The sequence below is a fragment of the Aspergillus foveolatus genome (assembly GCF_047715535.1).
Source record: "Aspergillus foveolatus strain CBS 279.81 unplaced genomic scaffold BDW70scaffold_25, whole genome shotgun sequence".
Taxonomy (NCBI): Eukaryota; Fungi; Ascomycota; class Eurotiomycetes; order Eurotiales; family Aspergillaceae; genus Aspergillus; species Aspergillus foveolatus.
This window is the reverse complement of record NW_027396089.1, coordinates 262,082-275,950: the sequence shown is the minus strand read 5'-3', so window position 1 is coordinate 275,950 and position 13,869 is coordinate 262,082. Positions and strand designations below refer to the sequence as shown.

Genomic DNA, 13,869 nt, shown 5'->3' with positions numbered 1-13,869 from the left:
GCTTGGAACGAGGAACGGGCAGAAAATCAATGGTAGAGACCGATAACTAGTAAGCACCATGGCAAGTTGATGGCATATTTTAAACTTGACTGGATTCGAGGATTGATTCGCGTTCGACAGTATTTCGCCCTTCGGGAGTCTATAAACTGAAAGTTGGACGAGATAAGCAAGCAACTGCAAATAGCTACTAGGAACGCAGCTCGTTTTCAGCCGGAACGATAACCTTCACCGGACGTACTTCGGGAACTCCGAAGCCGGCCAGTATGAGTCAACCCAAATAGATTGGACCCGCTGTCCGCGAATAGCCGCTCGCAATACAGGTTATGGACACGTGGAGGAATGGGTGCGCCACTGCCGTATTTGGATTGGCATCTGTTTAAGAGCGAGCTTAGCCATCGGTGTCGTCAAGAACCTGGGGATTTCCTTGGACAGCATTGGAGAAAACAAGGAGCATGGCGACGCAACATAAATACGATGTCGTTATCGTCGGTGGCGGCATTGTAGGCTCTGCTCTGGCCTATTTCTTATCGTTGTCGAATGACGGTAAAAAGGTGGCTGTTATCGAACGTGACTTTTCCCGCCTTAACGGCTCAACGGGTTATGCCCCAGGGTTTGTCGGCCAGTTTAACGAGTCCGAGGTGTTAACTCGTCTGGCAATTGACAGTGTTTGGGAATACCTAAAGGTTCCAGGGGGATTTGACCAGGTCGGAGGTCTTGAGGTCGCTACAAGTGCCGCCGGAGTGGAAAAGCTGAGATGGAGGCTCGAAACAGCGCGTGAAAGAGGTCTCAAGGCCGAGCTGATCTCGGCCCAGAGGGCGGCAGAAATGGCCCAAGATTTAGTGAAAGGCGACAATGTTTCGGCGCTGTATTTCCCAGCAGATGGAACAGCAAACCCTGCGGCAATCACGGGTTACTTTCAGTCCGAAGCTCGCGCTAGAGGTGTGGAATTTCTCGAGGGAGACGTCTCCGAAGTCTGCCGAGGTAGCGGTCGCGTGAAAGGAGTGATGACCTTTTCGGGATTTATCCCCGCTGAGAGAGTCGTCCTTGCTACTGGCATCTGGGCGAGGAGCCTCTGTGATTTTGAAGTCCCTATACCAGTCATTTCCGTCGCACACCCATATATGTATGGGGAGTACCGCGAGCCCAAGCCTTACAAGTCCCCATTCGTGAGGTACCCTGAACACCATGTTTATGTTCGGGATCATGGTCCATTCTTTGGGTTGGGTTCTTACGACCATAAACCTATAGCCGAGAAACCAAACCGAACCGCCGTTGGGAACTGGGTCGAGGAATTCGATACGACACTCCACCGGGCTTTGCGTTTCATTCCGGAGAAGACGAACTTGGCTCCTCGAGAAAAGTTCAATGGCTTATTCTCGATGACGCCTGATAACATGCCTTTGGTTGGAGAAATCCCAGGAACAGAGGGACTTTACATAGCGGCAGCAGTCTGGGTCACTCACGCAGCTGGCTCAGCGAAGTTCTTGACCCAGATGATCAAGGGCGAGACACTCGACGCAGTAGTAAAGAAAGCTCTCGATCCCAGTCGATTCCGCGGGTGTGATATGGAGCGCTTGGAGCGGGAGTCCCTGCATTGCTACAATAGCATATACTCCACTCACGAGGCCATATAAGATATTAGTTTCTGCAGCAATCAAAGGTGTTTTAAGGATAACTCGGCTATATCAGTCAACTTGGACTTGCGACAATAACTTCAATCAATTTATTCTCTTGATATATGACGTCATCTTAGTGTTTGTATGGGTGACGAGGACTTATTAAACGAAAAGTCCCATGCGCAACACGATACTGAGGTATTAACCAGAGATTATAAGGTAAGAGCATCATAACTCGAGTACTTGGTTCTGGAGAAGTGTCGGGACCGACGATGTGCGCGCACACGTGACACCGCTCTACGCGTCGGGTCACGTCAAGCGCGACCAAGACACGCCTCCAAGTTATTAATCTGCCCCAGATCGCCCACCCCAATTTCAACCCAGGCGATCACAGCAAAGTGTGGCCATTCGACGTTGTGCATCACAAATTGTATTACATATGCGTCTATGAGCTTTCATCATGACTGAAGCTATTGCCATGCCCCAGAAGCGGGTTCTCGGCGACGCCTCAAATAATCCCCGCGGTGTCGTGAATTCTCCCGGCACAATAAAGAAGCGCAAGATCGAAGTCCAAAATCCGGTTAAACCGAGCCCTCGGGCCCCGAACGGACAGAGGAAAGTCGGTTCGAGTCAGCAGCAGAAAAGTCAATTTGAGGAGGAGGTCCTCGAGAAACTGACGCAAGACATCAGCGGCTTGAAAGAGAACAACTCGGAAAAGGACCAGCAATGGGAACGACCGCCGCTCGGTGAGTTTGATCCTACGAAGGACAATATCTGTTTCCAACAGATTGATGCGGAGGAGGGTACAACGATGGGGAAAGCAGCCATCAGGCTGTTTGGTGTGACAGAGGTATGGTCCTCGCCTGCTCCATTGCCTCTTACATTTTTCTGACCCCCAAAAGGCTGGCCAGTCAGTACTCCTCCATGTTACTGGATTTCAGCACTATTTGTATATTGCCGCTCCTGTTGGTTTCACAAAAGAGGATTGCGACCCCTACCGAGCGTTCCTAGAGAGCAAGATTGGGCAATTTCCCCCCGTCATCCAGTCCGTCCAAATTACGATGAGAGAGAATATATACGGTTTCCAAGGGAACAAGAAGAGCTACTATTTGAAGATCACGGTGACGGAACCAAGACATATCTCCAAGCTGCGAAGTGCTCTCGAAACAAAAGCCCAGACGGTCAACTACAAAGGATTGTGGACAAATGCTGATGGTGGTATACTAACTTTCGACAACATTCAATACCTGCTCAGGTTTATGATTGATACAGATATTCAGGGAATGTCATGGGTCGAAGCACCAGCGGGAAAGTACGAACTCATTGCTCCCCAGGACAAGGTCTCCAACTGCCAGCTCGAGGCGCGCCTTGATTACCGCAGTCTTATATCGCATGCCCCGGTTGGCGACTGGGCGAAAATGGCGCCCTTGCGGATCCTCTCCTTTGATATAGAATGTGCCGGCCGTAAGGGGATTTTCCCGGAACCTAATCACGACCCTGTCATCCAGATCGCCAATGTCGTCACCCGGTACGGAGAGTCGAAGCCCTTTATCCGCAATGTGTTTGTCATGAACACGTGCAGTTTGATTGTTAATACCCAGATTCTGGAATTTCAGCAAGAAGAAAAAATGCTTATGGCTTGGCGGGATTTCATCCAAAAGGTCGATCCCGATGTCATTATTGGATACAACATTGCCAACTTCGATTTTCCGTATCTTTTGGATAGAGCAAAGCATCTCAAGTGCACAAACTTCCCTTACTGGACTCGACTCAATGGCATGCGGTCGGAAGCGAAAGACACAAACTTCTCCAGCAAGCAGATGGGCAACCGCGACACGAAGGCAACGAACACCAACGGACGACTGCAGTTAGATCTTCTGCAACTAGTTCAAAGAGATCACAATCTGCGAAGTTACACGCTCAACTCCGTCTCGTACGAATTTCTAGGCGAGCAGAAAGAAGACGTGCATCATACAATGATTACTGAGCTCTATAACGGAACCCCCGATTCGAGACGTCGCCTGGCGGTTTACTGTTTGAAAGACGCATATTTACCGCAACGGTTAATGGACAAGCTGATGTGTCTTGTCAACTACACTGAAATGGCGAGAGTCACAGGTGTCCCTTTCAATTTCTTGCTCTCCCGTGGGCAACAAGTCAAGTTCCTCAGTCAGCTCTATCGGAAAGCTTTGCAACAGCAACTGGTCATTCCAAATATGAAATCAACGGACGAACAAGATTATGAGGGTGCTACTGTCATTGAGCCCATTCGCGATTATTACGACGTGCCGATTGCAACTCTTGACTTTGCCTCTCTGTATCCTTCTATCATTCAAGCTCACAACTTGTGCTACACGACCTTACTCAATAAAAATAGTGTCGTTGGGATGAAGAAGGATGAAGACTACATTGTCACGCCAAATGGTGATATGTTCTGTACGCCTAAAGTGCGAAAAGGTCTTCTGTCTCAGATTCTGGAGGAATTGCTGAGTGCAAGAAAGAAGGCCAAGAAAGAGCTGGCTCAAGAGACGGACCCGTTTAAAAAGGCTGTCTTGAACGGACGGCAGCTCGCTCTGAAGATTAGTGCCAACAGTGTTTACGGTCTCACTGGAGCCACTGTAGGAAAGTTGCCGTGTCTTGCCATCGCGAGTAGCACAACCAGTTATGGTCGTCAAATGATTGAGAAAACGAAGCAGGAGGTCGAGGCGCGATATACCATTGCCAACGGCTATTCTCATGATGCGAAGGTCATCTATGGCGATACTGATTCGGTCATGGTCAAATTCGGCGTTACCGACCTCGAGGAGGCCATGAAACTTGGGCAAGAAGCTTCCGAATACGTATCATCAAAGTTCATCAAGCCGATCAAGCTCGAGTTCGAAAAGGTCTACTTCCCATATCTTCTTATCAACAAGAAACGATATGCAGGTCTATACTGGACGAACCCGAAGAAGTACGACAAGATGGATACGAAGGGTATTGAGACTGTTCGCAGAGACAACTGCTTGCTCGTGCAAAACGTGATTGAAACGGTGCTGCACAAAATCTTGATTGACCGTGACGTCGAAGCCGCTCAAGAGTATGTACTGCGCGACTCTTTCCTCGTTCTTTACTGACTCCTTTAGATATGTCAAGGACACCATATCCGACCTTTTGCAGAACAAGATCGACATGTCGAAACTGGTGATCACGAAAGCCCTGACCAAGGATTCCTATACCGCCAAACAAGCTCACGTTGAGCTCGCAGAACGGATGCGAAAGCGTGATGCGGGTTCTGCTCCTACGCTAGGCGACCGTGTTGCCTACGTTATTGTCAAAGGCACCGGTGCCAAGAACTACGAGAAGTCGGAAGATCCTATCTATGTCCTCGAGAACAACATCCCTATCGACACAAGATACTATCTCGATAATCAGCTTGCAAACCCGCTTGGTCGAATTTTTGAGCCTATACTAGGAGAAAGAAAAGTTGGCCAATTGCTTCATGGTGAGCACACGAGGTCCATCGCCATGGCTGCACCGACTATGGGAGGACTCATGAAGTTCACTAAGAAGACACAAACCTGCCTCGGCTGCAAGAAGCCGCTTACTGGGAAAGATGTAATGGCAGGGGCAGTGTGTGAATCGTGCCGCCCTCGCCTAGGCGAGCTATATACCAAGAGTATGAACAAGATGTCGGACCTGGAAGTGAGGTTTGGGCGACTGTGGACGCAGTGTCAGCGGTGCCAAGGCAGTCTTCACTGCGAAGTTATTTGCTCATCGAGAGATTGCCCTATTTTCTACATGCGGATGAAGGCGAAGAAGGATGTTGAGGATGCCCAAAAGGAACTGGCAAGGTTTGATTTTGATGCCGGTGCATGGTGACCCCGGCGGTTTCTGTAATAATATTGGGTTGGCGTTGATCGGTTTGGCACATTGGGATATACCGTATGCATATGATTGAATACATAACTCATTCATCCTATATACCATATACTATCCTAGTTCAATTAGTCTTTAACTCAGTACTTGACATTACTGCAGTTTGGCTGGCCCGTGCGTGATTGTCGCGGTAACGTCGGCGGGGTCTTGGCGTGGAGATCGAAGCCACAGGGAACACTTCAGTGAAGAACTTTAACCCAACTTCATCTCATCTTCTTCAATCACTCACAATGTCCCCAAATCCCTATAATCCACCGCTGAACCCTACGGTTGATGAGGTGCACGATGAAGGAGATAGTAATGATGACATTCGCGGGACCGACTTCCGTCTTTCCTGGCCTCAGGTGCGTGGATGAAGTCATTATTTAGTAGCCTAGCCCGACGGAACTCCTATTCCGAGCTATGGCTTTCTCGACTACAATTGGCAACGCACTTTACTAAGCGGCCTCCGAGTCAAGTCGCCGTGCGCTAATACAGTACCTCGTTGAACAAATAGATATGCACGCAGCACGACTCCGTCCTGTCGTCGCATTTGAACATGCTCCGATCTCTCAAGGGCCAGGTTGCATCGGATCCCGATGCCTACCGACTGATCTCCTCTATGATCGACAGGACGCAAAAACTGGTTATGCAGTTCGAAGGTGTCAAGAAACATATCGTAAGTTTCTGTCTTGCGCTGCGTTTTAGCGCTTTTTCTCGGACTGGTACAGCTGCTGACACTAGGAAAGGTACCGCGTGAGTTCAGTGCTCTGTTTACTTGGCAACGGAAAGTAGAGGATGCATATCTAACTACTGGACAGGCACTACTAGAAGCTCCGGCTCCGGCTCCGGCTCTAGCTCTGGCCCAAGACCGTCAAGTGATTCGACGTCTAGGATAGACGAAGCTACACTTCGGAAAAGGAAGAAGCGCAACCGGATTTCGAACGAGATCGAACCGGTAAGAGAGCCGCAGCTGCCAGTTCTCGAAGTCCAACCAGCCAAGCGCAAACGCGTTGATATGGCTATGTCCGGCGCTGATCAGGACGTTCGGGACGTCATGCCCGTGTCGCTAGAGACCGAAGACATCTCGGACGAGGTGCAACGGCGGCTCAAGATTAAGGAAGAGCAACGGCGGAAGCGCGATGCGAAGCCAGAGAAACGCAAACGAGATCGGGACAGTCTTGCATCCAATGTCAGCACATCGTCGCTCGCCAGCTCGAAACCGAGGAAAAGGTATAAACTCAGCGAGCAGGTTGGTACGTGAGGAAGAGGTAAGACGAAAATAAGCCGGTGCCTTAAGAAAATCGACTTGCATCCACGGGAGTTAGGGCACGTTTTGGGCGGCGTGAATAATTTCCACAGGATTAAGCTTTGCCATGGCAGCGGAGCGACATTCCTATCCAAACTCCGTCCCGGTATACTCCTGACAGATATCAAAATATGACTCTTCAACAATGGAATATAGCCCCGTGCTATCCCGTTCTGCCCCGTAGACCGCGTTAAGAGGGATTTATAAGAGTGCTCTCGTCCTAGTCCACCCCTTTTTCTTCTCTCCATCTTCCTTGATAACTTGCCAGTGCCTAAATAAGTGTTGTCAGATTCAATAAGGAAGGTCTTCTCCTGCCTCTGCTATCTTACTCCCCTCCTAAACCTTCTAACCCTCCCACCTCACTGCCTTCGGCCATGGCCTACCGCAATATCTTCCGCCGCTTTTACCATAAGGACCGCACCCCCTCTACTTCCGGCACGGCCTACCATCCCTGTGCCCGGGGTCAGGGTAACCAGTCCCGTCCTGTTTTTCCTAAAAATCGCAACCCCCCTGCTTCTGGCACGGCCTCTCACCCCCATGCCCAGGGTCTGGGTACCCAACCCCGTCCTAACTCCACTAACAACCGCAACCCACCTACTTCTGATGGAGCCGCTAACCCCCATCAGGGCGCGGGTAAACAATCCATTCCGTATACCTCCAAACCCAATGACATCCGTTCCTCACCTCATCCTACCACGGTCGTTCAACCCCGCGTTAAAAACCAGGAGCCCAAAAAAGGCGTGTCTCCGCGCGCTGGCCCCATCCCCGTGAAGAGGCCTACTGATTTAGTGAGTTCTGTCAGTTCGATGCGACTCTAACTAACGTTTCGCAGGATAACGACACGACCATGACTGGAATGCCATTCCCCTACACAAGAGACCAATGGAGAAAGATCCAGCGTATTAAACATTGCCGTGAACAGGAAGAACAAACCCATTTCCGGGAGGAACAGAACCAGAACATCGATTTCGATACTGTTATGACCGACGCGCCTTCTTTCATCATGCTCCGGTCAGGAACAGCAGGCATGTGGTCCCCTGCCGTGCCCGCAAGGTCCAGTTCGATGTGAATGCTTGAGATGAAGAAAGAAAGAACAAAAATATAAAATATAAAAAATATAAAAACAATAAAGGGCAAATAAACCTGGAGGAGAAGCACACTGAAGAAGCCCGTATTTCTTTCGGCGACATTGAGAGGTGGATATAGGGAGGTAGCGGCCGGCTTTTGTTGAGCTTTCCACCCAAGGAGACAGGACATGCAAGCTCTTGCTATTCATTACCCCCGACTTGAGCTCTGAGCTGGCAACTCGTGGTGCTCGTCTGGTGTCCCTGTCGTTTGTGTGTTGACGGCCTACCAGTGATGCATAAACCCCCTCTCTCCCCCCATCAAAAGGACAAAAAAATAATAATTCAATGCATATATATCCGTCTTCCTAAAAATTCTAAGAGGGCCGAACACCCCTCTTCAATTCACAATCCCAGCGAGGTTTTTACCAAGCGGTAGCCAGCATAAATTGCACATTGACTTGGAAGTTTCCCTGGCGAATGCCCAAATGGGGGGATTGATGAACATTGCAGCTGAGCTGGCATTTTTATGTATGAATCATTTATGTATGGTGACTTGAATGGATGTAAGGTATTGCAGACAGCTTCTATCCCTTCGCGTAAGCCTAGTACACTCGGTGTATGCGTAGGTTGTAGGTAGCGTATACGTCCATAGTATCGTACGTATCTGTCTGCATCGGTATATAGAACTTCGTGATAGTAGAAACATGCATCTCCAGTTATATCTGCAGCTTGCTACCGTTATCATAGTCAATACCCCTCGGTCATTGAATCAGTCTTCCGGTTATCCTGAAAGGTCCCTCCACGACCCAGTCATGGCTCGGTATGCTAGTACTCCGCCATCGCAGCCATGCAATGGCCCCTCTATGCGTCGACTGACTGCGACTAGCGGATACTCACCGCATCCGGGATTTGCGCTCGGTATACGATGAATTCACCCGCTCAACCGCTTAGGCGAAATTCGTCAAGCGAGCAATGCCCACCTAGGCACCAGCATATTTAATATTTATCAGAGAACCCGAATAGTTGCGCTTCGGTCAAGTTCCTGCTCATTCACCTTCAGCTCGTATCGACAAACTTGGAATTAAGTTCATAGGACAGACACAGCCTTGACCTATAGATGAGTCTCACGTAGGCAGCACTAATCCTGGGTGGGCACTTGTATATTACGGTTAACTATCTAGTAAACTTTGAAACTGTATGGTACAGTAATTGCTGCAAACAATCAATTGGAATGAAGTTAAGCCACAGGCAGAAACTTGGACTACCATCCCAGCCAACCCACAACCTTATCGTGCTGTCCCCTGTACACAGCCCCAACCTTAAATTCTAGCAGCGCTCCAACCCACCAAATGCAGTTTAGAACTGGCGCCTGATCAGCACCGTTCAGCTAGGTCAGGTCCCAAGAGTATCTATACGAGATTAGGGGAATTTTTATTCGACAGCCCAAGGATCAGCATTTAGCGTCGTCCACTGGCGACGGCGCCGCGGCACAACGTGGCGGGCACTGCCCGCTTGGCGTCTGGCGCTGGTTTTGGCTGTTTCTATACTCTATATTGCCGATATCGAAGTCGATATTTATGTGTGTGCAACATGGCGATTCGCCTATATAAGGACTCTGTAGCCGCGCTCAAATCCGTCTGAAATTATCATCAAGCAACAAGCATTCCATCCAACACACTTGAGCAGCTATAGTGTCTATTTGAAGTGGTAATCTGAGGCTATAGTTCCACCCAATTTACTATCGACTATTTATTAAGCTCGTTGACACCCGATAATCGGCACTACCAATCGAAATGCGGCTCACCTTAATCCCAATCGCCCTCCTTCTCTCCCCTTTAGCTCTTGCAACGCCAAACCTCGTCGCAGAGAGCAACAATGCCCTCATAAAGCGCAGCCCGTTACCCATGCGGCCACTCGTCGCTCGCCAGTCCTCGGCCTATATTCTGGCCCGCTCTCCCCAGGACGACGATGAGGTGGTCTGCGACAGCGACGAGAAACGATGCGGCAGTGCCTGCGTGAATGAAGAATACAACTGCTGTCCAGATGATGCAAACGGCGGGTGTCCGAGCGACGAAGAATGCCAGAGGGATAACGGGGTCTGGGGGTGTTGTCCCGAGGGCGAGGACTGTCGCTGGGATGACGACAACAACGACGACGACAACGATGATGATGATGATGATAGGGATATCTTCGATAGGATCGGGGATGGGGTTGATGATATCGGTGACGAGATCGAGGATGGATGGAACGATATCGTGAATGACGATGACGATGATGCGGCGGGGATGTTGAAGCCCGGTGTTGGTGTTGCGTTGATGGCGGCTGTTGTGGCGGCAGTTTTGCCTGCGTAGGTCGCTGGGGTACGGCCGTGATCAGGGGTTTGTGAGTGGAATTGATATTGTATGATACAACGGTGATATTTCATGATGGATTATGTGATGAAATTATGAGATCTTGAAGATTTGCCTCCCAGCTCCCTCAGGATAACTGTAAGAGGAGCAGAGTCTCCTGTCTTTTATACAAGGGATGCGTGCTGGGTGATAGAGGAGGAAGAGCAGTGCCTGAGCTCATGGACCATCTCTTTCTTCAGCCTAAATAAGCATTGAGTCTTAACTACCAAACGAGCTCAAGAAATAAGCAGATATATTGAGGAGGACCTGGGAAGGCAAGGAAAGGATCTCTCATTGTATGACTTCTGTCATCCTCTTGTGGCTTTGCAAGTAAGCATATTGTATACCTAAGTACAAGGGAGCAGGGACTCAGATAACTCTGATATAGCCACGCAGATTATGGAGACATGCAAATCCTGCCTCTCAGGATTCTCCAAAGGCACTGCAGCATTCAAAACCACAGTCGGCACATAGCTTTTTACCGTGCAGGAACGGCCACCTGGGCATAGATGAAGAACCATCCCAGCCATGGCCAGAATGGCCTGGACACTGAGGAGTACGGTAGCTACCATAAGTCTCTTAGTTTGTCTCTCCTCATATATGAATTGCCTCATCAAATGCCTCTCTTGCGGAAATCAACACTCACATCACTCTTTGATCGAACTTCGTCTCCCCCTGCCGCTAATGATTCTGTCCTTCCTTCCCAAGCGAGCCCCTCGTCGCCGCACTGTTCGTCCACATGCATGCTTCCTACTTCCTGCCTTTATCTTGCGAGCTGCTGCCACGGCTTCGCAAGCGTACGCTTTCCATCAATCTACCCGTCTCGGTAAGCGAGCAGCGCAGTATCAATTTGTCTGCACCTTTTTAAGACCTAACCTCGTAAACTACGTTCAATAACCGCCCAGAATTCGACGTTACCTGGCAACAGACCCTCTCCAGTCTTTTCTTATGTCACGGCAAACGACGGCCAGGTTCTCAAGCCTTCATTAAACACCCTGACCTAGACTTGCTTGTTCCCATGGCGCAGGAGCGTTGGAATCGTATCTGTCGCCGGCTAGACTCTACACTCCGTTGTGATACTATTAAGAACACTCCAAATTCACCAAGGCGAACGGGAAATACATTTCTGTTCTTGCGATTGGCGGAAAAGAAGTCATGTCTACGGGTTTCACGAGCTATGCTGGGAACCAAGAGAGTCCAGTATCTTGGTATACCAACATTAAAGCTACCTAGATTAACCAGTCGCCGGAAACCCAGTGGGTCATCGCCTCTTGAGTATTCTCCTGGGACACCGACGTTGGGATACACCTTGTGGGTCCCTGAAGATCCGAAACCGCTTTATCTGTTGGATCAGGTAAGTATGCTTTGCGCCGCATAAGGCTGCAGTCTAGAATAAACCTAGTTCTTGAACAGAAGCGAAGCTCGTGCCTGCTGGATGAAGGAGGATTGTGGGCTCCATTACTTGGATAATTTGGTGAATCAGTGGGAGAACTGGTCCATCAAGAGTTGGGTTCGTCGGCTTCGAATTAGCATCTGAGTGTACCTACTGCCCGTCAAGGACATATTATGACAAAACGGGATTATTCTCGCTTGGTATTTGCACAAAATAAATGTCCCTTCTAATCATAGACGTGCCACATTATCCACGTAGTTATTTGCATGCCTATGCGGTCCCGATTAAGCAGTACAGATAGCTGTCACGTGGTTCTCTCCGCCTGTTCCCACCGTCTAAACCACCGATCCAAAAAAAGTCACCTTGACGGTCGCATTGCAAACAAAATCCACTCCATTGCCTTTATCGTCGAATCTACTAACGCGCCAGGCGACATCGTGCTAATCCACAAATCTCAACTGTATATCTGCAACTACCAGACCCAAACGCATTGCAAGTGCAGGCTCAAAACATAATGCCCGACCAAGAACCCGCCCTCCAAACACCATCACAACCTGCACCACCACCACAAACCCAAGCCGAACTCCAACTCCAACAGACGACCACTATCCTCCCAAACCGCGATGCCGACTTTGCCCGGTTCAAAAATTACGCCGCCTACACTTTTCTCTTTGGCGCACCTATTTTGATCGCCCTTCCACCCCGAAAACTAGACCACCTCACCGTCCTGCTCACCGGCGCGTTCGCCGCCTCGGCAAACCACATCACCCGCGAACGAACGGGCCAGAGTATTCTCGATCGGTTAGAATCGCGCATCTCGCGTACCAGTTTACATAACCCGTCCCTGCCGAGTGAGAAAGCACGCGAGATTCAGGCGCGCATTCGTGCCGAGAGAGAGAAGCGGATGGGTCAGGAGGGTGTGCCGAAAGAGGAGATGGAGATGCTGAAGGCGAGACGGGATCAGGATCGCGGTATGCTGCAGACGCTCTGGATGGGCGATGAAGAGAAGGGGTGGAAGGAGAAAAGGATCCAGGAGGAGAGGGAGGCGCTTGCGGCGGGGAAGGGGTATGGGGATTTGATCCGCGAGCATATTTGGGATGTTTGGACTTGGGGAGGGAGGGATGGAGTACAAAAAGACAAAGACCAGAGTGAGGGGAAGAAGGATTAGTGAAATGGTCGGGCTAAGTACGAAGTTGTATCATTATTCTGTGTATTATATAAATCGAGCCGGGTGTATGATATGTATGTTTAGGAGTTGGCGTTGCGGTGAAATCAATCGGTCGGATGGTCTCTGCTCTTGGATCTCGTTTTTCAGTCCTGTGTGATCAATTCCTGATACGGAATTTATGTATATCTCTTATGTGTACCTCGACTGAATCTCAACGTACTACAAGCCGCTTTGCGTGAGTGGAATAACAAGGCAATGATATCCAAGGGTACTATCTTTCTTGCATGCCAGTGGGCTAGGGGCTGGGGACAGACATCTCTAATCTCACCATCACCGTTGACCGTATGCTTCCTTTCTATAATACTGGCCGATGCTGATACCTCTTCATGACACCGGACAACCATCGGCCCGACGGTCGGACTTTTGGCAGGGGATGGAAACTATAAGCGCCCAAAGTCCTCGATAGGCACTGGCTGCATGGACGCCCGATTGTCCCTGGTGAATAGTTACGTTGGCTTGGAAAAAACGAAGATGCCGGGAACTGGCCGTTCATACACCAACGTATCCAGACGGACCCGGTCCATAGACCGGCTGGAAGTTGAAAGGTCTCCTTTAGTTGTAAGACCGAGTCGGGCAAGTCACGGGGTCAAAATGAGCATGCTAGTGGGGAGTGTGGTTGAGGACTCAAAGATTCTTGATGTCAAAGGGGTAAGGAGATGGTTAATAGACAAGAGAAATCAGCCTATTGTACGTAGTACTTCTATTATGAGCGGTATTTCTATAAAACTATTGGAGCCCCGCGCTTTGTATCCACAACTAAGCCTCAGATATTCATCACCACATCACCAGGTTCAGCTGCCGACGGTAGAGAAGATCTAAAGAATGTCCTGCCTAGATGGCTTGGCGCCGATCTCGGCATTTTTCCGGATATAAGCAGAGACTCGACGTTTGGACAGGACCAATGGGTAATTTACCCCTGAGCTCAATCCACGGTCGTGGCTGCAAATCTACTGTTGTTTGGTTTTAGTA

General features: G+C 49.6%; 5 protein-coding genes across 5 annotated transcripts; all 5 read left to right on the top strand.

Moving 5' to 3' along the window:
- The first annotated feature begins 296 nt into the window (after window positions 1–296).
- Window positions 297–1,879, top strand: BDW70DRAFT_136667 (NAD(P)/FAD-dependent oxidoreductase). Its single transcript, XM_073736900.1, has one exon. It carries the CDS (start codon window positions 453–455, stop codon window positions 1,632–1,634), a length of 1,182 nt encoding a protein of 393 aa, XP_073595852.1. The 5' UTR covers window positions 297–452; the 3' UTR covers window positions 1,635–1,879.
- Window positions 1,880–2,076: 197 nt separating this feature from the next.
- Window positions 2,077–5,477, top strand: BDW70DRAFT_160196 (DNA-directed DNA polymerase delta POL3; the record flags this gene model as incomplete). The annotated part of the gene is made up of 3 exons (XM_073740803.1): window positions 2,077–2,466; window positions 2,519–4,695; window positions 4,742–5,477. 3 exons carry the CDS (start codon window positions 2,077–2,079, stop codon window positions 5,475–5,477), a joined length of 3,303 nt encoding a protein of 1,100 aa, XP_073595851.1.
- Window positions 5,478–5,749: 272 nt separating this feature from the next.
- On the top strand, window positions 5,750–7,891 carry BDW70DRAFT_168347 (uncharacterized protein; the record flags this gene model as incomplete). The annotated part of the gene is made up of 6 exons (XM_073742441.1): window positions 5,750–5,878; window positions 6,031–6,196; window positions 6,335–6,773; window positions 6,979–7,002; window positions 7,112–7,610; window positions 7,655–7,891. The coding sequence occupies exons 1-6, from the start codon at window positions 5,765–5,767 to the stop codon at window positions 7,889–7,891; spliced, it is 1,479 nt and encodes a 492-aa protein (XP_073595850.1). The 5' UTR covers window positions 5,750–5,764.
- A 1,791-nt stretch (window positions 7,892–9,682) lies between these two features.
- BDW70DRAFT_160193 (uncharacterized protein) lies at window positions 9,683–10,240 on the top strand (the record flags this gene model as incomplete). The annotated part of the gene is made up of 1 exon (XM_073740802.1): window positions 9,683–10,240. The coding sequence occupies one exon, from the start codon at window positions 9,683–9,685 to the stop codon at window positions 10,238–10,240; it is 558 nt and encodes a 185-aa protein (XP_073595849.1).
- A 1,057-nt stretch (window positions 10,241–11,297) lies between these two features.
- On the top strand, window positions 11,298–12,840 carry BDW70DRAFT_150458 (uncharacterized protein; the record flags this gene model as incomplete). The annotated part of the gene is made up of 2 exons (XM_073739161.1): window positions 11,298–11,310; window positions 12,200–12,840. The coding sequence occupies 2 exons, from the start codon at window positions 11,298–11,300 to the stop codon at window positions 12,838–12,840; spliced, it is 654 nt and encodes a 217-aa protein (XP_073595848.1).
- Window positions 12,841–13,869: the final 1,029 nt, after the last annotated feature.